Source organism: Aotus nancymaae, unplaced genomic scaffold (genome assembly GCF_030222135.1).
Source record: "Aotus nancymaae isolate 86718 unplaced genomic scaffold, 86718_ANA_hifiasm-v0.15.2.pri h1tg000043l, whole genome shotgun sequence".
In the NCBI taxonomy this organism is placed as follows: Eukaryota; Metazoa; Chordata; class Mammalia; order Primates; family Aotidae; genus Aotus; species Aotus nancymaae.
This window is the reverse complement of record NW_026988457.1, coordinates 4,440,616-4,463,020: the sequence shown is the minus strand read 5'-3', so window position 1 is coordinate 4,463,020 and position 22,405 is coordinate 4,440,616. Positions and strand designations below refer to the sequence as shown.

The 22,405-nt window shown below is 41.9% G+C and overlaps 1 protein-coding gene and 1 long non-coding RNA gene across 9 annotated transcripts in view; one reads left to right on the top strand and one right to left on the bottom strand.

Moving 5' to 3' along the window:
• The window catches only part of FRY (FRY microtubule binding protein), a 455,382-nt gene that overhangs the window by 19,148 nt on the left and 413,829 nt on the right, over window positions 1–22,405 (bottom strand). For all 7 annotated transcript variants that reach the window (XM_064361739.1, XM_064361738.1, XM_012465518.3 and 4 more), the window contains 5 exons: window positions 19,821–19,987; window positions 18,107–18,296; window positions 4,327–4,476; window positions 3,075–3,173; window positions 1,074–1,157 (listed from right to left, as the gene is read on the bottom strand). In XM_064361739.1, the coding sequence (XP_064217809.1) occupies window positions 1,074–1,157; window positions 3,075–3,173; window positions 4,327–4,476; window positions 18,107–18,296; window positions 19,821–19,987 (690 nt within the window). The remainder of the gene's footprint in view (window positions 1–1,073; window positions 1,158–3,074; window positions 3,174–4,326; window positions 4,477–18,106; window positions 18,297–19,820; window positions 19,988–22,405) is intronic.
• The window catches only part of LOC105726193 (uncharacterized), a 38,329-nt gene that overhangs the window by 2,655 nt on the left and 13,269 nt on the right, over window positions 1–22,405 (top strand). Inside the window, exons 2-4 of one of the 2 annotated variants that reach the window (XR_001109460.3) lie at window positions 2,591–2,779; window positions 18,986–19,136; window positions 19,873–20,023. This is a non-coding gene — a long non-coding RNA (uncharacterized LOC105726193). The remainder of the gene's footprint in view (window positions 1–2,590; window positions 2,780–18,985; window positions 19,137–19,872; window positions 20,024–22,405) is intronic. The other variant, XR_001109461.3, reaches the window with a different exon arrangement.

Genomic DNA, 22,405 nt, shown 5'->3' with positions numbered 1-22,405 from the left:
ACTGTCTCTCCCTAGATGGGGCAGCAGCCTCCTAAGTTCCCTTAACGACTCTTGCTGCTTTGAGCTGTTTCCACGGTAGACAGAGTGGGAGAGCCTTTATCTAATCATCCCTGCTGTCAACCCTTTTCAGTTGCTTATTATTGAGGTTAAATACCCAAGTCCTGCATGGGCTGGCTTCTGCCAACTTGTCCAGACTCTTCTCAACCTTTCCTCCACGGGGCTTTCGGTGCTGTCAGCCACATGGGCTCTCCTTGTTTCTTGGAAAGGCCTGGTACCCCTGCCTTGGGGCCTTTATGCAGACTACAGGCCCACTCCTCTCCATCTCATATTTTAGATATCTGCCAAGATGCTACTTCCATGGAGACTCCTTCCCAGAACTGTCCTCCCCATCGGATTCGGTGGCCTTGCTCTGTGATCTCTCAGCTTCCTGTTCTCTCCTGTTCTTAATGGTCCTGTTGCAGTTAATGGCTGTATGACTGTTTCATTAATGTTTGTCTCACTGATAAGATCAGAAGCTCCACAAGGGAAAGGCCATGTCGGTTGCTCATGATTGTGTCCTCCATGGGGTCATACAGGAGGCACTCAATACCTAACTGCAGAATGAATGACTTTCATCCATTCCTACTCTGTCCTTTAATTTCCTTTACGGTGTGGCACACTGGTCTGAGGCGTGCAGCAATTCCAAATGAGAAAATCTGTTTTAGAGTGACTGCTGAAAGGTTGAGAGAAACGTGCTTCATTGAAGAAACTAAGTGACTCAGTGAAGAATTAATGAAATTTGGCTTTATATTCTGAATTAAGAATAAATTTATTAGGCAACTGTTAGTATAGTTAGACAGTGTCCAGCAAAAAAAGGTTATTTTTATACCTCTACTTTTCCAAAACGAAGAAACCACCCCCCTCACAAATCCCATCAACACACAGTCATGCTCGAATGTCATTCTGTCTTACAGAATGTATGGGGTGACTCATTCTGCCTCTTCTTTTCTCAAGTTGGAGGCTTCTTGGGTAGGCCAAAACTAACACACAGTGTTAGAGCACAGAAGAGACCCATTCTAACAGGCTTTTATTACCTTTTCTTCGGAGTCTCCTGGTTGACAGGTAATTACTCCATCTCTTGATCCTCCCGCAAATGTTGCCTTACAATTTGCAAGCCACTGTTGTCAGCAAGAGAGGGACAGACATAGGTGAATTCAGCAATGTTCTGAGAACATTTTTAGTATCAATTCTGTTAGAAAAAAATTCATTAAGGTTCTAATGATCGTAAAATGAAATTGTGCTGTAATGACTTTTGAAAAGGGTCGTATTTGGGGGTTAAAGATGAACTGCTGGAAATTAAAAGTATCTGTTCATATGGGTTCAGTGATGGTCATCTAAAAATATAATTTCAACATTATACTATGTTGCCCTAGGGAATGGTTTCACCACACTGTTCTTAATTTATGTATAGATGAATACATATGGCTAAAAATCTTCCATATGATTAAGGTTAGAAGACAGGACCAACACTTTCTCACAGGCTGGGTGATTCAGGTCAACATGACTTGACTTGGGCACACTTACTTCTGTTATGCTGCTGTGGCTGCATCTGCTATGGGGCAGATCTCCTTCAGTATAAGAAAGGCTATTATGGTAACAGCTCAGCTACTGAGAGATCCTGCCAGTCTCAAACATCTGGGATAGTAACTAACACAGGTGTGAAAGGGAACCTTTGAGCAGAAAACAATGAGCATTGAAGAACCCACGTTCACACTTGACATTAAAAGCTAGATTAGTTCACCCACCAGAATGAAAAGATTACTTTTACTGGCTGATGACTGAGAAGCTGAAAACAGTGACAGGTAAAAGGCCACAGAAACAGAAGACAAAGAGAATTGTTACGGTTGAAAGTTAGAACTCTTGCTCTTGGGCAGGTCAAGATAACATCAATAACAGCAATAGCAATAAACCCCAAATCAGTAACTTTACAATGAATATCTTCTATCTATGTGGCATTGTGCTGGTCAGTTTATAGACATTATTTCTGTTTTCAAGGCAATATCATGTTGTAGTTAAGAGCCTGGGCCTTTGAATCCCACAGCTCTGGGTTTCAGTCCCCCTCTTCCAGTTCCTAGCTAGCTAATGAGGGTAATAATAGCAACTCTTGGGGTAGTTATGAGCATTAAATAATATAATTTAAAAGAGTTAACTCTTAGCAGGTTGTTGGATGTATAAAAAGGACTCAGGAAATGATATCTGCCATGACTATTATAATTGTTATATCTTGATAACAATCCTACAAATCAGTTATTATTACCAAGGACTTACAGATGATGCATCTGAGATGAGAGATGGCAAATCACTTATCCAAAGTCCCTAACTCTTAAATAACTGAGGTGTGATTTAAACTCAAGTCAATCTGACTTCAAAACCCATGCTTTTTCTATAGTGTCTGGTATACTATAGGAAGTGCTCAATGCATACTACATGCAATTTTTCCTATTATTGAACCACTGAGTTCTCCGGGCCTCCAACTGTGGATCTGTCAGAAAACAGGGGGCTTGCATGGATGGTTTTAGATCACTTCTGTCTCTAACATTTTACAATCTAGATTTATTAAGGAAGAAAAAATTAAAAAGCAAAAGCTGAGGTGAAGAGAAGCCCTGGGGACTGGCAGACACAGCCTCCAAGAGTGGCCAAGAGAACAGAGTGGAGATCCACCACAACCAGTTTTGGATGAGGCTGACACTGGAAGGAAGTAATCACCAATTTCAAATCTCTGAGGAAAGTCAGAACACTGGTAAGTAACGTATCAAGCAGATACCTGTTTCTTTCCAATTTCTTGGTAGGGCTAAAAGTGAATGCTGAAAAATTTCTCTTTTGGAGATACCATTTTTTAATATAACTAATATCGTATATAGTTCTGCCATCATTAGATTGGAATTGTAATCCTTAACAAGGGAAAAGGTGAAGTCTGTCTTCTACTCCCTAAAGAGAGTGTCTTAGAGTTAATCACAACACCTCCCAAGAACTCAGAGTGGTTGGGTTCATTCAATTTTAACTGACTGCACATGCATAGAAATGCAAAAGCTTACTGAGAGTGTGGCCTCTTTTCTGTTGTTGTAGGTATCCAAATATTCTTGCAGTTCTAATACACTGAACTTGAGCTTGTCCAGAAGTCCACATGAAAGGAGCTAAAGACAGGAAAATCATTGGTATTAAAACAACAAGAGAGACAGCAACACAAAGGCATGGCTACACAGATAGAAAAAAGTATATTTGGAAGTAATGTTAAAGGGGGGTAGTGTCATCCATTTTAACAAGCTGTGAAATCTGGAATTTTGCTAAACTATCAGCTACAATTGCAATGGAATCCTAGCTTGATAATGCAAGCCTCCTATGAACATATCCATTCTTTCCCATATTAGTATAGGCAGATGGCAGATAAGACATACCAAGTATTCCACAGAAGCCCACATTAAGATACGGTTTCCATTTTATACATGACTTCTACTGTCATCACCCAATAATACTCCAAGCAGTGTGAGGACAAACCTCCAAAAAGACTTTCAAACTGATTTTGTACTTAATCTATACCTTAAGTCATTTAAGACAGAATGACTTTTCATATTGTATTCTTTGCTACAAGACAGCCACCAGTCAGTCTGGTAGGACTGACTCTTCAGAGACTTTTAAAATCAAAGCACATCCACACTGGTTCTAAACCTCAGTAGTTACTGAGCATGTGGTGATTCTGTCATATGACGAGCGATAGAAAGAAAGGTATCATACAACTCCCACCCTCCAGGAGCTCGTCAGTCCCTAAGAGTTACATGCATAAAGCCACGATTTGCCATCAGTCAGAGACTGTTTTGATTATTCTTTAAACTCATCTTTTGCAGTCTGAGCTGGGTAAATCCAGAGGGCAGTAGCTCTGTTAGAGACTTAGGGGTGGGGAAACTGATGACATGTTGCCTCTGAAGACCCATTTGACTGGGCAACCTGGCATTATGGGCGCTGGCTATATCAGCTCCAGGAGGTTATCTGACCATATATGCACAGCTATGAAAGTCAGAGTCATCAGAGAGCAGTGCCACGGATGCAGAGGGAGCACAGAGGTGGATTTTTCTCCTAATTCTGTGAAATGGCTCTGCCTTGGCCTGGACTGGCCATGTACAGTAATTACGCTGTAGACCTGGAGGCCTTTGGGAGTCATATCACAATACAGCGCTACTCACAACACTGAAGGTATCATTAAAACAAACCACAGCGCAAACCTGCTACCTGAAGTTCTGCACTGTAAGTTGCGCAGGCCCTTTGCTGTCAGAGCAGCGCTGGGATACTCACAGTCTCTGCATCCACAAAAAGTGTAGGGCATTCAGAGCAGGAGGTGAGCATCTGGGAAGAGCTGACAAATTTGGATCCGATTCCCCGGAGGTTATCTCCAAGGTAACTGGCTGCATCACAGGTTAGGAAGCAGAACCTTTTCTGAATATTCTGCAAGGCAAAATAGTGACCATTTGTAAAGGTCAAGTTCAACTTATATATGATAAAAGTATTTTGGGGGGAGGGGAAGCTTCTTTTTTTACATTTCAATTACATTAACTGATTTTTTTATACTTAACATAAAAATTGTGTATCTTCACTGTCTACAACATGTTCTGAAATATGTGTATACTGTGAAATGGCTAAATTGGGCTAATTAACATGCATTGCCTGACATATTTTTTTGGTGGTGAAAATACTTAAAATCTACTTTCAGCAATTTTCAAGAATATAATACAGGATTATTAATGGAAAAAAACCTCTACTTTTAAATCTTTATAAAAATATCACGAGAATGGGTCCTTAGGGTAATGGGGGAGGGGAGCAGAATGAATATTTATGTTAAATCAACTAAGTAATGATTCAGTGCGGACGTTTCTTCCTAAAATGCCATTTCCCAGTGTGTGGATGCTTGTGCAGGGTGAGTATCCTTCTCTGAAATGCTTGGGACCAATAGAGTTTCCAGTTTTGGATTTTTTTTGGACTTGAAATATTTGCAGATATGTAATCCCTTGAGTTGCTCCAATGAGCATTTCCTCTGAGTGTCATGTTGGCACTCAAAAAGTTTCAGATTTTAGAACATTTTGGATTTTTGTATTTGGGATGCTAAGCCTGTATAATCTTTTTGATCAACACTGCTTTTCTTTTTGCTTGTGATTAGTGCCAATCAAAGTCTAAGTCTTCCTTGCTTGTTTGTCAGATCAGTGAAAAGAGATTACTTCAATGTGGACAAGATGAAAAAGGTCAAGAGGCGTAACTCTTTTCTGCTTCTCAGGATCAGAGCTCCTTGAGACAGAGCACAAGAATTGTGCATTTGAGCCTCTGAAGAGTAAAGTAGTAAATACAGAATGGAACCTCTCTTCCTCTGACGGCATGTCTGGTGAGGTGTCTCAACTGAGCCTAATTCTGTCCTAGCGCTTACATATATATATATATATATATATCACTCATTAATCCTCATCACCAGATGAACAAGCTGAGGTTAAGAGAGGTTAAATGACTCGCTTAAGGCCATGCCAACTAGTAAGCGAATGAGTAAGGATGGGTCTGACTCCAAAGTTCACAATCCTTCCATAATCTAGATTGCTTCCTAAAGATGACTGCTTCTCCTATACTACCTAAGGAAAAAAAAAAAAAAGTAAGAAGAATATGATTCACTGTGCCTGTGTCAGTGCCAAAATAAGAACACTTTTACCCCCCTGAACTTCTAGTGAACAATGTTTTTGTTTTTGAGACAGGGTCTTGCTCTGTCACTCAGGCTGGAGTGCAGTGGCACAAACATGACTCACTGTAGCCTAGAACTCGTGGGCTCAAGCAATCAGCCCACCTCAGCCCCTCAAGTAGCTTGTACCACAGGTGTGTGTCACCATACCCAGATGATTTTTAAAATGTTTTTTGTAGAGATGGGGCTTGCTCTGTTGCCCAGGCTGGTCTCGAACTCCTGGACTCAAGCAATCCTTCTGCCTCAGCCTCTCAAAGTGCTAGGATTACAGGCATGAGCCACCACACCCAGACTTTGTACAATGTCTTTAACAAAAGAACAAACTATGTAACAAAAAAAAAAAGAAAAAAGAATTCCAGTGCTAGGCATTGGCTTTCCCCAATGATAATACTTTTTGGGTTGTCAAGCCTAATACATAAAAAATACTACCTGTCCTGTTAAGGGGAAATTAGCAAGTCCCCCAAACAATAGCAGGTTTTTGGTTCTTTATAAGTTATATTAGAAAAATGCCAACCATATTGCATATTATTTATTTTTTATTTAATATATCTGAGAATCTTGGTAGAATGTATAACATACTCATATCTCTGTGGTGTTAAGTTGGTTTTGTGTCAATTAAATAAAAGACCCAAAACTGACAATGATAGAACTGAAAGAAACCTGAAATTCCATGTCTATCATTGCATAGCTAGTTGAGTAGCAGAGCTGGGATTAGGATTCAGGTCCCCAAATAGTGTGCAGTTCTTTCCTTGTTACCTAAGGATAGGTAAGATCCTAGCTTACTTTTTCCTATACAGAGAAGACTGGATCTATCAGGGAACTTCAGAGCCAATATAAAGTCAGTGACATTTAGGGGATATAAATTCAGTTTTTTCTTCTTCTGAATTTCATCACATATTATGTAAATTGGTGACCTTATGTGACACATGATGATGACAGTCTCACATAAGAGCAGAAAATACAATGACTGAGACACTTGGAAAAATGTCCATACTGGAACAACAGAAACCATTTCCTTGTTTTTAAAACGAAATTATTTTTGCAATTACCTCTTCCCTACCTCTTCCAAAATCCAACAAAACACAGAAACATTGTATTCATGCTTACAGGGAAATGTTGGACAGACATTGTGAGGAAATGACAAATGATTCACAACAGACAAAATGCAGGTGTGAAATGTATTGCATTTCCAGCATATTTTATTAATGCCAATTTTGCTCCCAGTATTCCTTTCATATAGCATCTGATTAGGGTTGAGAAAGTTCTTAAGGCTAAATGTAATATTAAAAAGCAAAATAGTAGCTACACATTTTTAAAAATTATAATATTATTATTGCAGATAAGCTCCATAGGGTAATTGATTTAATACACTGATGAAAAAGAAATTCAAATCCAGAGGAAGATCCAAGATAGCCAGTTAGGAGCAGCTCAAGATTGCAGCTCCCAGTGAAAGCACAGAGGGTGAGTGGACGCCGCATTTCCAGACGGATTTTTATTGCCCACAGACCAGGAGATTCCCAGGCGGAGGAGCCCCACGGGTTGCCAGCGTGGCTGTTTTGGCCAGCACAGCTGTTTTGCCGGCGCCCCGGCGCAGTGGTTCCCAGTGTAGAGTAAACGGGACTGTGTCTCTACTTAGCCAGCAAGGGGAGCTGAAACAGGGAGCCAGGCCAGGAGATTCCTGGGCAAAATAGCACCACGAATCTCAGAGCCGCGGTTTCAGCCGGTGCAGTGGGTCGCCGCACGAGAAATCACACAGATCCCGGCGCCTATTCAACAGGCGACCAGGACACCTGGGAGAGAGCCGACCGTTCAACTATAAAACAAAAGGCTCTGAGGCAGGGAGCCAGGTGATCAGGCCCGGCTGGTCCCACCCCCACAAAAACAAAAACAAAAACAAAAAAACAGCAATTGGAAACGCTCTGGGTTAAGAATTTCACAGCAAGCAAGCTGAACCTGGGACGGTCCAGCTCTGTGGGGGAGGGGCGTCTGCCATTACCGAGGCACTCCACAACTACGGAGGCAGTCTGCCATTGCTGAGGCAGCCTGCCATTGCCGAGGAAACCCGCCATTACAGAGAGAGTCCGTCATTACAGAGGCGGGTCACCATTGCCGAGGCAGATCTAACTATACCCATAGAAACAGTACTGCAGGGAAGTTCACACGGCAGCTGGGCGGAGCCCACAGCAGCTCAGCGAAGCCTCTGCAGGCTGAGAGTGACTAGGCTGCCTCCTTGTGGGCAGGGCAGCCCTGAAGAAAAAAAAAAAAGGCAGCAGCACAGCGGAAACTCATAAAGCCCTAACTCCCTGGGACAGAACACCTGGGAAAAAAAAGGGGTTTATGAGTTCTGCTGCTGCAGACTTAAACTTACCTGCCCAGCAGCTCTGAATGAACAATGGAGCTCACAGCTCAGCACTTGAGCTACTATAAAGGACAGACTGTTTCCTCAAGCAGCTCCCTGACCCCTGTATATCCAAAGAGTCATCTCATAAAGGAGAGCTCAGACTGACATTTGGCAGGTATCCTTCTGGGACAAAGCAGAAGAAACTGGTAGCAACCTTTACTGTTCGGCAGCTGCTGCAAGTGATCCCCAGGTAAGCAGGGCCTGGAGTGGACCTCAGCAGTCCTACAGCAGAGAGGCCAGACAGTTAAAAGGAAAACTAAGTAACAGAAATAACTTCATCATCAACAAACAGGATGTCTACTCAGAGACCCAATCAGAAAGTCAACAACCACAAAGTCGACAGGTGGATAAATCCACAAAGATGGGAAGAAACCAGCGCAAAAAGGATGAAAACACCCGAAACCAGAACACCTCTCCTCCTACAAGGGATCACAACTCCTCACTAGCAAGGGAACAAGACTGGATGGAGAATGAGTGTGATGAAATGACAGAATCAGCCTTCAGAAAGTGGGTAATAAGAAACTTCTGTGAGCTAAAAGAACATGTTCTAACCCAATGCAAAGAAACTAAGAACCTTGAAAAAAGACTTGACGAAATGCTAACGAGAATGGACAACTTAGAGAGGAATATAAGTGAACTGATGGAGCTGAAAAACACAACACGAGAACTTCGCGAAGCATGCACAAGTTTCAACAGCCGAATTGACCAAGCAGAAGAAAGGATATCAGAGGTCGAAGATCAACTCAATGAAATAAAATGAGAAGGCAAGATTAGAGAAAACAGGGTAAAAAGGAATGAACAAAGTCAACAAGAAATATGGGACTATGTGAAAAGACCTAATCTACGTTTGATAGGTGTACCTGAATGTGATGAAGAGAATGAATCCAAGCTGGAAAATACTCTTCAGGATATTATCCAGGAAAACTTCCCCAACCTAGCAAGGCAGGCCAATATTCAAGTCCAGGAAATACAGAGAACATCACAAAGATATTCCTCAAGAAGAGCAACCTCAAGGCACATAATCGTCAGATTCACCAGGGTTGAAATGAAGGAGAAAATGCTAAGGGCAGCCAGAGAGAAAGGTCGGGTTACCCACAAAGGGAAGCCCATCAGACTCATAGCAGATCTCTCAGCAGAAACCCTACAAGCCAGAAGAGAGTGGGGGCCGATATTCAACATCCTTAAAGAAAAGAACTTTCAACCCAGAATTTCATATCCAGCCAAACTAAGCTTCATAAGTGAAGGAAAAATAAAATCCTTTGTGAACAAGCAAGTACTCACAGATTTCATCACCACCAGACCTGCTTTACAAGAGCTCCTGAAAGAGGCACTACACATAGAAAAGAACAACCAGTACCAGCCACTCCAAAAACACACCAAATGGTAAAGAGCATCAACACAATGAAGAATCTGCATCAACTAACGGGCAAAACAGCTGGCTAGCATCAAAATGGCAGTATCAAATTCACACATAACAATATTAACCCTAAACGTAAATGGACTAAATGCCCCAATCAAAAGACACAGACTGGCAAATTAGATAAAAAGCCAAAACCCATCAGTGTGCTGTATCCAGGAAACCCATCTTGCATGCAAGGATACACAAAGGCTCAAAATAAAGGGATGGAGGAAGATTTACCAAGCAAATGGAGAGCAAAAAAAAGCAGGAGTTGCAATTCTCATCTCTGATAAAATAGACTTTAAAGCAACAAAGATCAAAAGAGACAAAGAAGGACATTACATAATGATAAAAGGATCAATGCAACAAGAAGAGCTAATGATCCTAAATATATATGCACCTAATATAGGAGCACCCAGATACATAAGGCAAGTTCTTAATGACTTACAAAGAGACTTAGACTCCCACACAATAATAGTGGGAGACTTTAACATACCATTGTCAATATTAGACAGATCAATGAGACAGAAAATTAACAAGGATATCCAGGACTTGAACTCAGACCTAGACCAAGCAAACCTAATAGACATTTACAGAACTCTCCACCCCAAATCCACAGAATATACATTCTTCTCAGCACCACATCACACCTACTCTAAAATTGACCACATAATTGGAAGTAAATCACTCCTCAGCAAATGCAGTTAGAATAGCGATCATTAAAAAATCTGGAGACAACAGATGCTGGTGTTGGTGGGAGTGTAAATTAGTTCAACCATTGTGGAAGACAGTGTGGCAATTCCTCAAGGACCTAGAAATAGAAATTCCATTTGACCCAGCAATTCCATTACTGGGTATATAGCCAAAGGATGATAAATCATTCTACTATAGGGACACATGCACACGAATGTTCATTGCAGCACAGTTTACAATAGCAAAGACCTGGAACCAACCCAAATGCCCATCGATGATAGACTGGACAGGGAAAATGTGGTACATATACACCATGGAATATTATGCAGCCATCAAAAACGATGAGTTCGCGTCCTTTGTAGGGACATGGATGCACCTGGAAACTATCATTCTCAGCAAATTGACACAAGAACACAAAATCAAACACCACATGTTCTCACTCATAGGCGGGTGTTGAACAGTGAGAACACATGGACACAGGGAGGGGAGCACTATACACTGGGGTCTGTTGGGGGGAAATAGGGGAGGGACAGCATGGGGTGAAGAGTTGGGGAGAGATAGCATGGGGAGAAATGCCACATATAGTTGAAGGGGAGGAAGGCAGCAAATCACACTGCCACGTATGGACCTATGCAACAATCTTGCGTGTTCTTCACATGTACCCCAAAACCTAAAATGCAATAAAAATAAATAATTAAAAAAAAAAAAAGATCATCCTCTCCCGAACACACATTCTGACTGGGGAAACTGAAGGTCTGTCTGTAGGAGAAGTTTTTGACCATACCTGGAGCTGAGTGTTAGTCTAGAGAGCCGAATGAAATACAGGGGTAGAAGTAGCAGCAGAAAAGACCTTGGGAGCTCGCCGGATCCCCAAGCAGGCCATTCCTGCCTGGCACCACAGGGATCCTTTGAAAGGGTGGCCAGAGGAGCAGAGAGAAAAATGCCACAGGGAGAAGGACATCTCCAGCTAAAGTTTGTAACAATTTAAACTGGATGCGAACCCTCCTAGCTAGAACTCAAGGGAAGGCATGAAACTGGTGTGCAGACTCCACAGGGGGAGGAAGAACCAACCCCTTTTCTTTCACATCTAGGGTAGCCTAGGACAAGTTCTCAAGCCCTGCTCACCCACTGCCTGGAAACATACTTGAGGCTCTTAGTGTGGGCACTGTGGGAGTGAGACCAGCCCTTTGGTTTATGTGGGAGCTAGGTTAGGCTCATGACCACCAGCTTTCCCCCACTTCCTTGATAACTTCCATGACTCTGCAGAGGCAGCCATAATCCTCCTAGGTTCACAACTCCATTGATGTGGGAACAACACCCCCATCCCCCACAGCAATCACAGCAAGACCCACCTAAAGGAGAATCTGAGCTCAGACATGCCTAGCCCTGCCTCCACCTGATGAGCCTTCCCTAACCACCCTGGTAGTTGAAGAGAAAGGGCATATAATCTTGGGAGTTCTAGGGCCCCGCCCACCAATGGTTCCTCTCTATACTATCACAGCTTATGCTCTCAGGAAAGCACCACCTCCCAGCAGGAGGCCAACCAGTACAGAAATAGAGCATTAAACCACCAAAGCTAAGAACCCTCACAAAGTCAATTTCACCCTCCTGCTACCCCCACCAAAACAGGTGCTGGTATCTACAGCTGGGAAACCCATAGATGGTTCACATCACAGGACTCCATGCAGACAACCCCCAGTACCAGCTTGGAGACAGGTAGACTTGCTGGGTAGCTAGACCCAGAAAAGAGATAAAATCACTGTAGCTTGGCTCACAGGAAGCCAATCTGCAGGGAAAGGGAGAGAGTACTACATCAAGAGAACACCCATGAGACAAAAGAATCTGAACAACAGCCTTCAGCCCTAGAGCTTCCCTCTGACAGAACCTTCTCTAATGAGAAGGAACCAGTCTACCCAAATGAGAAAACCAACTGGTAATATGACAAAACAAGGCTCTTTAACACCCCCCAAAAATCATACTACTCTACTACCAATGGATCCAAACCAAGAAGAAATCCCTGATTTACCTGAAAAAGAATTCAGGAGGTTGGTTATTAAGCTAATCAGGGAGGCACAAGAGAAAGGTGAAACCCAATGCAAGCACATCCAAAAAATGATGCAAGAAGTGAAGGGAGAAATATTCAGGGAAATAGATAGCATAAATAAAAGCAATCAAAACTTCAGGATACATTGGATACACTTACAGAAATGGAAAATGCTCTGGAAAGTCTCAGCAGCAGAATTGAACAAGTAGGAGAAACCCAAACCAAGCAGAAACTGAAACAAATCAGTAAGAAAAAAACAAACAATCCCATCAAAAATGGGCTAAGGACATGAATATTCTCAAAAGAAGATATACAAATGGCCAATGAACATATGAAAAAATGCTTAACATCACTAATGATCAGGGAAATGCAAATCAAAACCACAATGTGATACCACCTTACTCTTTACACCTATGATAAGAATGGTCATAATCAAAAAATCAAAAAACAGTAGATGTTGGCATGAATGCAGTGATCAAAGAACATTTCTACACTGCTGGTGAGAATGTAAACTAGGATACCACTATGGAACACAGTGTCGAGATTCCTTTAAAAACTAAAAGTTGAATTACCATTTGATCCAGCAATCCCACTGCAGGGTATCTACCCAGAGAAAAAGAAGACATCATATGAAAAAGACACTTGCATATACATGCTACAGTAGCAAAATTCACAATTGCGAAATCATGGAACCAACACAAGTGTCCATCAATCAATGAGTGGGCAAAGAAACTGTGGTATATACATACAATGGAATACTACGCAGCCACATGAAGGAATGAATTAACAGCATTTGCAGTGACCCAGATGAGATTGGAGACTATTATTCTAAGTGAAGTAACTCAGGAATGGAAAACCAAACATTGTATGTTCTTACTGATATGTGGGAGCTAAGCTTTGAGAACCCAAAGGCATAAGAATGATACAATGGACCTTGGGGACTTAGGGGGAAGGATGGGAGTGGGGCGAAAGATAAAAGACTACAAAGAGGATGCAGTGTATATTGCTCAGGTGATGGGTGATCCAAAACCTCACAAATCACCACTAGAGAACTTAGTTATGTAACCAAATACCACCTATGCCCAAACCTTATGGAAAAACTAAAACAAAAATAAATAAATACAAGAAAAAAAAAAGAAATTCAAATCCAAATGAGCCCCCACAGGGCCCACACCTGGCCCCACCTCCCAGCTCATTTGCATTTTAATTTTTAGTACTTTCTTCTCCCTCCCTCCACAACTGCTCTGCTCTCTGCACAGTGGACACTATGAAACCTGAACCCACTGCCTTGCTGCTGGGTGGTGAAAGATCCTAGAGAGTTAACTGTTATCACACAACAAATGGCACATCAGCCCCTCTCAGGGGAAGGGGTCATCTTCTGTGAGGACATTGGATGGGATGTCTGAGGCCTTTCACTCCTATAGCCACAGTTTTATCATTTCGGAGTTAGCTTTGTTCTCTCTAGGTCTCTGTCCTGCAATCTGAGTGTTCTCTCAGAAGTGACTAGAGAATCCCCAGGGGAGGTGGCTCACGGCACATAGGCAGGGCTGCAGAACTCTCTGGTGGGCAGTCAGTCACTCCTGGGCTCTCACCAGAGGGTCCAGACTCTGTGGAGGGGCCAGGGCCACAAAGGACATGCCAATGACCATGAGGAAGAGCAGCCAGCCTGTGCTGATGGCCTGTTAGATGCACGCCCTGAGCTGTTTCTCCATGTAAGCTCTCATAAGTAATCTTTGAAAGATAAAAAACACATAGACATTGTTTTCACTTCCATTGTATGATGGAGGACAATGAAGCTTGGAGAACTTAAGGACTGTCTCTGTAGGCCTAGCAGGCTAGTAAGTGGCCAGAACTGGGGTTCAAATGTATAGGTAGGTTTAACGTCAAAGGCTAGTCTGACTTCACTGTACTCTTTTCCACATGGAAATCACCATCCCATACGATTCTTTTCCCTTTATGCCTCACCAGCATCTCAACTGGTAGGTTGCCAGATGCCAGGCAGGTAGAGGTGGAGACAGGGCCTCCCTTCTGCCTTTCTCATACTGCCCGCATACCTGGGTACATGGGAGAGGAAGTCAGGCTGAGTGGTGACTGCAGCTGTGGGCCATGGCTGACCTGTCAGTCTTGGTAATGAACCTGCTGGTCTATTGGCATGAAATCAGAAGTTGTGTGTTTAAGGTTTCCATGTATTCTTCCTACATCTACCGAGCACCTAGTGTATGTTAGAAACTGTCAGAAATCAAGGTGAGCAAGGCACTGTTTACCTGCCCTCTTCATGGGAGACAGACACCTAAACAAGTAATTATCACACAGAGTGACAAGTGTAACGGATGCAAGTACAAAATCTCAAGATGTCAGAGGAAGGGAGTAAGATGTAACAGAAGGCTTTGCTCACTGAAGTGATACCCAATCAGCACTGTGAATGTAACTGAAAGTGCAGGGACAAGGGGAGATGACCATTCCAGGCAGAGGGAAAGTATTATTCAGGACTGTCTAATTAAGCATGAATTGTCCAATAACTCTAATAAAAATGACCATAACAGTCAAACTTAAATATGTATTATTAATCATTCTTTAAAAATAGCTTTTAGAGGCTGGGATGCAGTGGCTCACACCTGTAATCCCAGCACTTTGGGAGGCCGAAGTAGGTGGATTCACCTGAGGTCAGGAGTTCAAGACCAGCCTGGCCAACATGATGAAACCCTGTCTCTACTAAACATACAAAATTAGCTGGGTGTGGTGGTGCATGCCTGTAATTCCAGCTGTGTGAGAGGCTGAGGCAGGAGAATCACTTGAACCTGGGAGGCAGAGTTTGCAGTGAACCGAGATCACACCATTGTACTTTAGCCTGGGCAATGAGTGAAACTCCATCTCAAAAAAAAAAAAAAAATAGCTTTTAGAAAACTATAACTAATAGTTATAGGTGTCTCAGTTGAGATACCTCATCAGAAAGTTGCTTTGCCTCTCAATCTTTAACATTAAACTTACCTCAAATAGTAACTTTCTGGCAGTTTGCTTTAAAATTTCAATCTGGCTTAATGTTTAAAGTATTTCTAGAATTCTTATCTTTTAGCAGCCAATTGTCTTCTGTCTTAAGCCTAACATCTCCTCCAGCCTCAAGTTAATCTGAGACATGACATTAATTTGCCCATTCAAGTTTCTAGTAGGTTTTCACTTAGAGTAAATTGAAAAAGTTGAAAGAGTACCACAAGTAAGACACCAAGTGAGTGAGCTAGTCCAAGTAGTTATCTGCACTACTGGTATATAATTCTCCAAAAAATGGATTGTAAGAAGGGCCCCCAGGCTCAAAAACAGAGTTCACTTTTATGTTAACTGAAAATATGCCGTCCTGAATTTGAAATTATTTAAGGTACATTATTTCAGTTTTGCCTAACCCTCTGCTCACCAGAATAACAGAATAATAAGTAATCTTAGAGAGGCAGTTGTTAGATTGGCCTTTTTTTTTTTTTTTTTTTTTTTTGAGATAGAGTCTCGCTCTGTTGCCAGGCTGGAGTGCAGTGGCACAATCTTGGCCCACTGCAACTTCCGCCTCCTAGATTCAAGCGATTCTCTTGCCTCAGGCTCCCAAGTAGCTGGGATTACAGGCACGTGCCACCACGCACAGCTACTTTTTTGTATTTTAGTAGAGACGGGGTTTTGCCATGTTGGACAGGATGGTCTTGATCTCCTGACCTTCTGATCCACCCGTCTAGGCCTCCCAAAGTGCTGGAATTACAGGCATGAGCCACTACACCCAGCCAGACTGGCCTGATTCTTAAGGGTTACTAAGTAGGAGGCACCTTCCCATACCATAAAAAGAAATTACAATGCACAGCAACCTGTGCAATGCCATTTACCTCAGAGCAGAACTTAGTCAAGGGACACTGGCCATTGAAATGCTGAAATGACATTTTAAGGCCGTTTTACCTATGGGGTCTCCTAGTCCCCAAGACTTCTCAACCTACTTAAGAGGGACATAATTTTAGTTTTGCACTTCCTGCTTTTCCCTTTGGCCATGGCTCTTTCTGAAGGTGATTAGAGGGTCCTTTCCCTCAATCCAACTAAATTATTGTCCCTCTCTCATGATATACTCAACAGAACTCAACATCTACACAAGTTCAACTAGATTCTAACTGTTCTATCTAGTCATTCATCCAAAATTCAAGACTATTCAAAGCTGGAACTACATAGTTCCTTTCCATTTTTTCCCTAGTATTATCTGTGGCAGTTCTGTTTAATGAGTTATTAAAAATATGCTTAAGGAAAATGCTGAAATAAAAGCATTTTTATTACAGGAAAATAGGAAATTGGCTGGGCACAGAGACTTATGCCTGTAATCCCAGCTACTCAGGAGGCTGAGGCAGGAGAATCGCTTGTACCTGGGAGGCGGAAGTTGCAGTGAGCCGAGGTCATGCTACTGCACTCCAGCATGGGCGACAGAGCGAGAATCTGTCTCAAAAAAAAAGGAAAAAAGTAAAAAGAAGGAAATAAAAAAATCCCAAATCTCATTACCCTGAGAAGACACAGTGATATTCTGGTGTATACTTTTCATTATTTTCTAGGCATTTTTAAAAAAGGAATACCTACTCTAGATTTTTTTTTAAACCAGCTTTCTCTTAAAACTATAATATTGGTAACCATGTTTCCACATCAACAAATCTTCCCCTACAACCTCATCTTCATAGCTTCCAGTCTTCATTATCCCCAGCATTGGCATTTTCAAAGTCAATGTCTGTCTCAAGCTCAGACAGAGGTCTAGTTAACTGTGATGACCTTCAAAGAGCTCTGGTGTTTCTTCACAGCAAGGCATGTTTCTCTCTTTTGCCGCCTCCTGCACCTGCCAATTATTTGATGAAATTTGGAAGACAAAAGTTTACAGAAAGATGCATAGAGGAGTTAATAGGAAGCAGTCATTGTAAGTGTGCTATGAGGTAACAAGCAAGATTTAAGGTGTCCACACATAAGACTGCCACAGAGAGTTAGTTGTGTGTGCAAGATGCTAGGTGTCTGCTGAGGGATCGGAAGTGGGGTTGAAATTTCACCGGCACCCTGCTGGCTAAGTGTGGTACTGCACCCCTCTGGAGGCAGGGACATTGACTACAGTTTGCACAAAAACACTGGACGGTGGGGCTGTGGTTCACACCGGAGAGGCAGTTGTTAGATTGGCCTGATACTTAAGATTGACCAAGTAGGAGGCATTTTTCAGTTTCATAAAACGAAATCTGCTGTGCACAGGAACCTGCTACAACAGCAAGAATGCCTTCACTTGTTACAAAAGCAACTAAAGGAAGTAAGCAAGTGCTCACAGCTATGGCTGGCATGCTAAGGAATTTACAGAGTGGGAAAATGAGAAAAGGCAAGGAAAGGAAAGATAAAATAATGAAAATAAAAGAGAGGTAAAGGGGGATGGGATGGAGGATAGGCTTGGCAGAACATTCCCCTAAATGGTCCTATGTCATGGCTGCTGAGGACTGGTGATGTCAATAACAGCCAGAAAGGCAGGAGTGAAAGGTACTTCATGGCAGCCTAAATCATCAATACCACGTTGAGAAGGATGACGAGATTAAGGGTGAACAGAAGAAATTTTAAACTACAATATTGGTAACCACGTTTCCACATCAACAAATCTTCCCCTACAACCTCATCTTCGTAGCTTCCAGTGTTCACCATCCCCAGCATTGGATAAAGAGGAAATTTAGGGTTATGTGGGGAGAAAATACAGTAGTATAACCCCAGAACAAAAGAGCAACCTCTTCTTAAGGTCGAAGCCACCTGGCTCCCCTAAGAAATGAAGTCCTCTGCAGTTTCACTGAGCACACATACCTTAAACAAAGAGGAGAACACATGAAATGTATACACAGCACAGGAGCCATCCGAGTCGCACATAAGCTGGTTGATGTGGCTGCGCCAGGCCTCCTCGGCATCGTCACAGGCTGCGGGCTGAAAGGCGGCAAGGATGGCTGAGAAGAAGGGCGAGGGAGGGGGAGAGACTCCCCTGTCACCTTCTCCAAAGCTGGAAAAAATGAAAACAACTATGTCAAGAAGTGATATCCTTATCATCCTATACTGGGTTTTATATCGTCTGACCCTGAGAGTCAGCAAAATGAGGTAACTTTTCTACCCACTCTTCCTTTTGAAGTTGCTTTGGGGACTTGGCTTTCATTCAGAGGTCACTGCAATTTTTTTTGGTTTATTTGTTTTGAGTCTCGCTCTGTTGCCCAGGCTGGAGTGCAGTGGCCTGACGGGTTCAAGCAATTTTTGTGCCTCGGTCTCCAGAGTAGCTGGGATTACAGGCGTGTGCTACCATGCTCAGCTAATTTTTGTATTTTTGGTAGAGATGGTATTTCACCATGTTGGCCAGGCTGGTCTTGAACTTCTGGCCTCAAGTAATCCACCTAGCTTGGCCTCCCAAAGTGGTAGGATTACAGGTGTGAGCCACTGCACCCGGCCAGAGGTCACTGAGATTCTTTCATGATTCAAGGAAATAGAATTTGCACCTCTAGAATTTCTGTGATTCCTCCATTTCTGATTCCCTTTCTATAGACTTGGTGCCTTTTTTAGCCTTCAGCAAGGGCCTCTCACTTTCACAGAGGCCATGCCCCAAAGTAAACCACAGTTCCTATGCTTTGGTAGTTTCATTCTTCATTTTTCACTTTGAAAAATTATAAAAATTTTGAATCTTCTAATTTTTCCTTTCTGGAGGGAGAATATTAATAAATGCATATGCACAAATGCCTGCAAGACAAAGGTGGAGGAGATAAGGAAACCAGAGATATGCAGAGAAAGAGAGACAGAGAGGCAGGAAGAAAGAAGAGATAATGAATACAACATGAAACGTCAAATTCTTCTCTAGGTATTACCTTAACCTTTTCCTTTGATGGACAGATATCACTCACTGTAACAGAAGGCCTTTGTCTAGCATATCAGAAGCTTTTACTTAGTTCTTATTTTCAACTTTCAGAAGAGTAATTTTAGGATCTCGACTTTGTTTTCCTGAAGTAGACCTGTAGCATTATTATTTGTGATTTATTCTAGATGCTGGATTAGTCTAACCTCTGGTATTTTTATCTATTTCTCTTCACATTTTTTTTTCTGTTTGTGTATCTCGCTAGTCTAAGAAATATCAGCCACCAGGCCAAAAGATGCCTGCTTAAAGAGTAGGTATTTACTATATAAAGAGCCTCTTGTTCCAGTGTTTTAACTCCAAATGGAAAGAGCTTATTTCCAAGGCTTGCCAAGTGTTGCTTATCTTCAAAGCTTAAAAGGTCTGGACCATGTTTCCCAGGCTCTTCCTTGGTGTTTTATGTTGCTTTCTGGCCTTATGAATTCATATGTAAGTGTCCTTTCTTTGTTCCACGAGGCCCTACAATGGGGTTGGATGACTAACTCAGCCAAGAGCCCACCATGATACATGTCACTTTGGACTCCTTCATTAGGATGTCCCAGCAGTGCAAGTGTGACATTTAATTAGAGTGTGAATGCATTACAATGTACCATGAACATTCACACCATTCACATAGGCCAAGGGCTCCATTACCTCGCCAGGGTAAACTGGTCCAGTGCCCGATTGCCTTTTTCTTCCCCCTCAGTCATGTCTAGGCTAAAGCTGTCGCTGCATTCAAAAGCTGCTGGGAGTTCATTGATGGAACTGGAAAGATCATCCTCATGCACGGTGGTGTCCTCCTCCTCACGAACAGCTTCAGCCTGGAAGAATAAAAAGACAGAAGAATCCCCCAATGTGTAAGAATACATACATACAGGACAACCTGTTCAACTACGGAACAAATAAGAGAGAATGAAATGCTGATGGTGACAGAAATGGGGGCATGTGTTTTCTAGCTAGAGTATAGTCCATTTCTAGGCTGGACTCAGGAATTCTCTGAAGTACTGTTCATTCTTTATCTTCTTTTCAATCTCTTCTATAGTCTCCACAGGGGCTCTCAGTAGATTTTCATACCTGGCCCATGCTTATAGGGTATGAACGGTAAACTTGGAAAAGACCATCAAGACCTCCAATCCAACCTCCACATTTTGCAGATGAGGAAACAGTGCTCCATGTAGGAAAGGGACTTGTCTAATATCAGGTCCATAGTCAGAGTTGGAGCTAAGACAAGAAACACTGCCTCTGGATTCAGAACTCCTTCCATGTCCAAACCCAGCCTTCTAAAGCAATCCTATCCAGAGTTAATTCTGTAGTATAGAACCCCTTTCCCAGTGGAATGAGGAATCATCAGGGCCTGGCACAGTAGATGCCCAGGATACCGGTGGTATGCACGAGTGATCCAGAGTCCTTCCCTGAGCCTGTTGGGTTGCTCGGCCTTTCCACATAGGGGATCCTCTAAGATCCATTTGCATGTATGCTTTACCCTCGAGAATACCCCTTGAAAATAACAGATATGAGTATCTGCTCTTACCTGACTACAAAATGTGGAATGAGCAGGACAATGAAAGGGCTTTAGGGCAGGCAGAACCAGGATCAGTGAGAGGCAGGAAAGAGACATGCAAGTAAAATGGAAAAAGAGGCTAGGTTTGGGCCTGGGCCAGGGGGAAACGGAGGACTGATTGTTCTTCAGGAGAGGAAGGAAGGCAACTGGATTACAGATCAGAAGGGAGAGGAAGAAATATGCACATGTTACAGTGAGTCATTTTCTTAAAAACAAAAGGCAAAATAGAAGTGTCTATGAATTAGAGCCTTATCACGAGTTACATCTGTCCACTCATTTAGTGTGTAAATATATATAAAATATACATATTATACTTTGACTCTAGAATTATAGGGAAAATTACCAGGAATGGTAAAAATATATTAAGGAAATAAGATATCTCATGTCTGTGGAGGAACTGCTGGTAAAAACTGAGTTTGAGATGTCTATCCATATCTGCTTTTTAAAACTGCAGTGCTGCCAACAGGGCTGGCTGTTGGTGCCTGGTCTAGGTTATTAGTGTACATATACTTAATCCATTAGAGAAGAGATGAGTTCTTATTAAAATACATTTTATTTTCTCTAATATTGTAGATATATCAAACATTGTAGAAATGCAGCTTATATGAGAAACTGCATTCTGAAGGGATACCTCTTCAGAAATGGGACTTGACATTTTCTTGGTAGGATAGATCTATTACTTAGGTAGTACTTTTTTTTTTTTTTTTTTTTTGAGACAGAGTCTCCCTCTGTCACCCAGGCTGGAGTGCAGTGGTGTGCTGTCTGCTCACTGCAACCTCCGCCTCCCAGGTTCAAGCAATTCTCTGCCTCAGCCTCCCCAGTAGCTGGGATTACAGGCACCTGCCACCATGCCCAGCTAATTTGTTTGTATTTTTAGCAGAGATGGGCTTTTACCATCCTGGCTTGAACTCCTGACCTCATGATCCACCTTGGCCTCCCAAAGTGCTGGGATTACAGGCATGAGCCACCGTGTTGGGCTACCCCTTTTTATGAGTACTTTCTATGAGAAATCTATATGTTTTCAGCATTTAAAATAGAAAAATTGAGTAAATTATCATATTAACAATGAGAATTATCAAATACTAATAACTTCACATATCTTTTGTGATTTTTTTTCTATGAAATTTAATTTCATAATCTTAGGATTTTAACTTAGACAGCTTTTCTTTCTCGGCTTTTCTTACATTTGGCTAAAAAAGAACTCTTCTAATTCCAAGAATCCTGATTGTAGTAGCTTTGCAATGAGGCAATCTTAGAAATAATTACTATTTTAAGCTTCAATATTTTTAGGTATTTGCAATTCGGTGATTGCCCTTGGTTTAAAGCACATTGATTTCCCTAGATTTCTGATCTATTTTTACTACACTATCAGAGAATATAGAATAGCCAATATTATATTTTTCCATTAGAAGTGTCAGAAGGAATATACTTTCATAACATTTTTTTCAATTTTATTTTTTCTTTTGAGCTTGCACAACAATAACCAAACTCAGGATAAAGAGTGCTTGACTCTATACTAATAGCAATAGATTATTTTGGTATTTCTACTATAAGAAAATACAATTCTATACTGATGGGCATAGATGTGGGCATAGCATGCAAGTGGATGGTTTTCAGGACATTTTAATAAAAAACTTTAAATGAAATACATGCTGTTAGATTTTTTTTTTAATTAAGA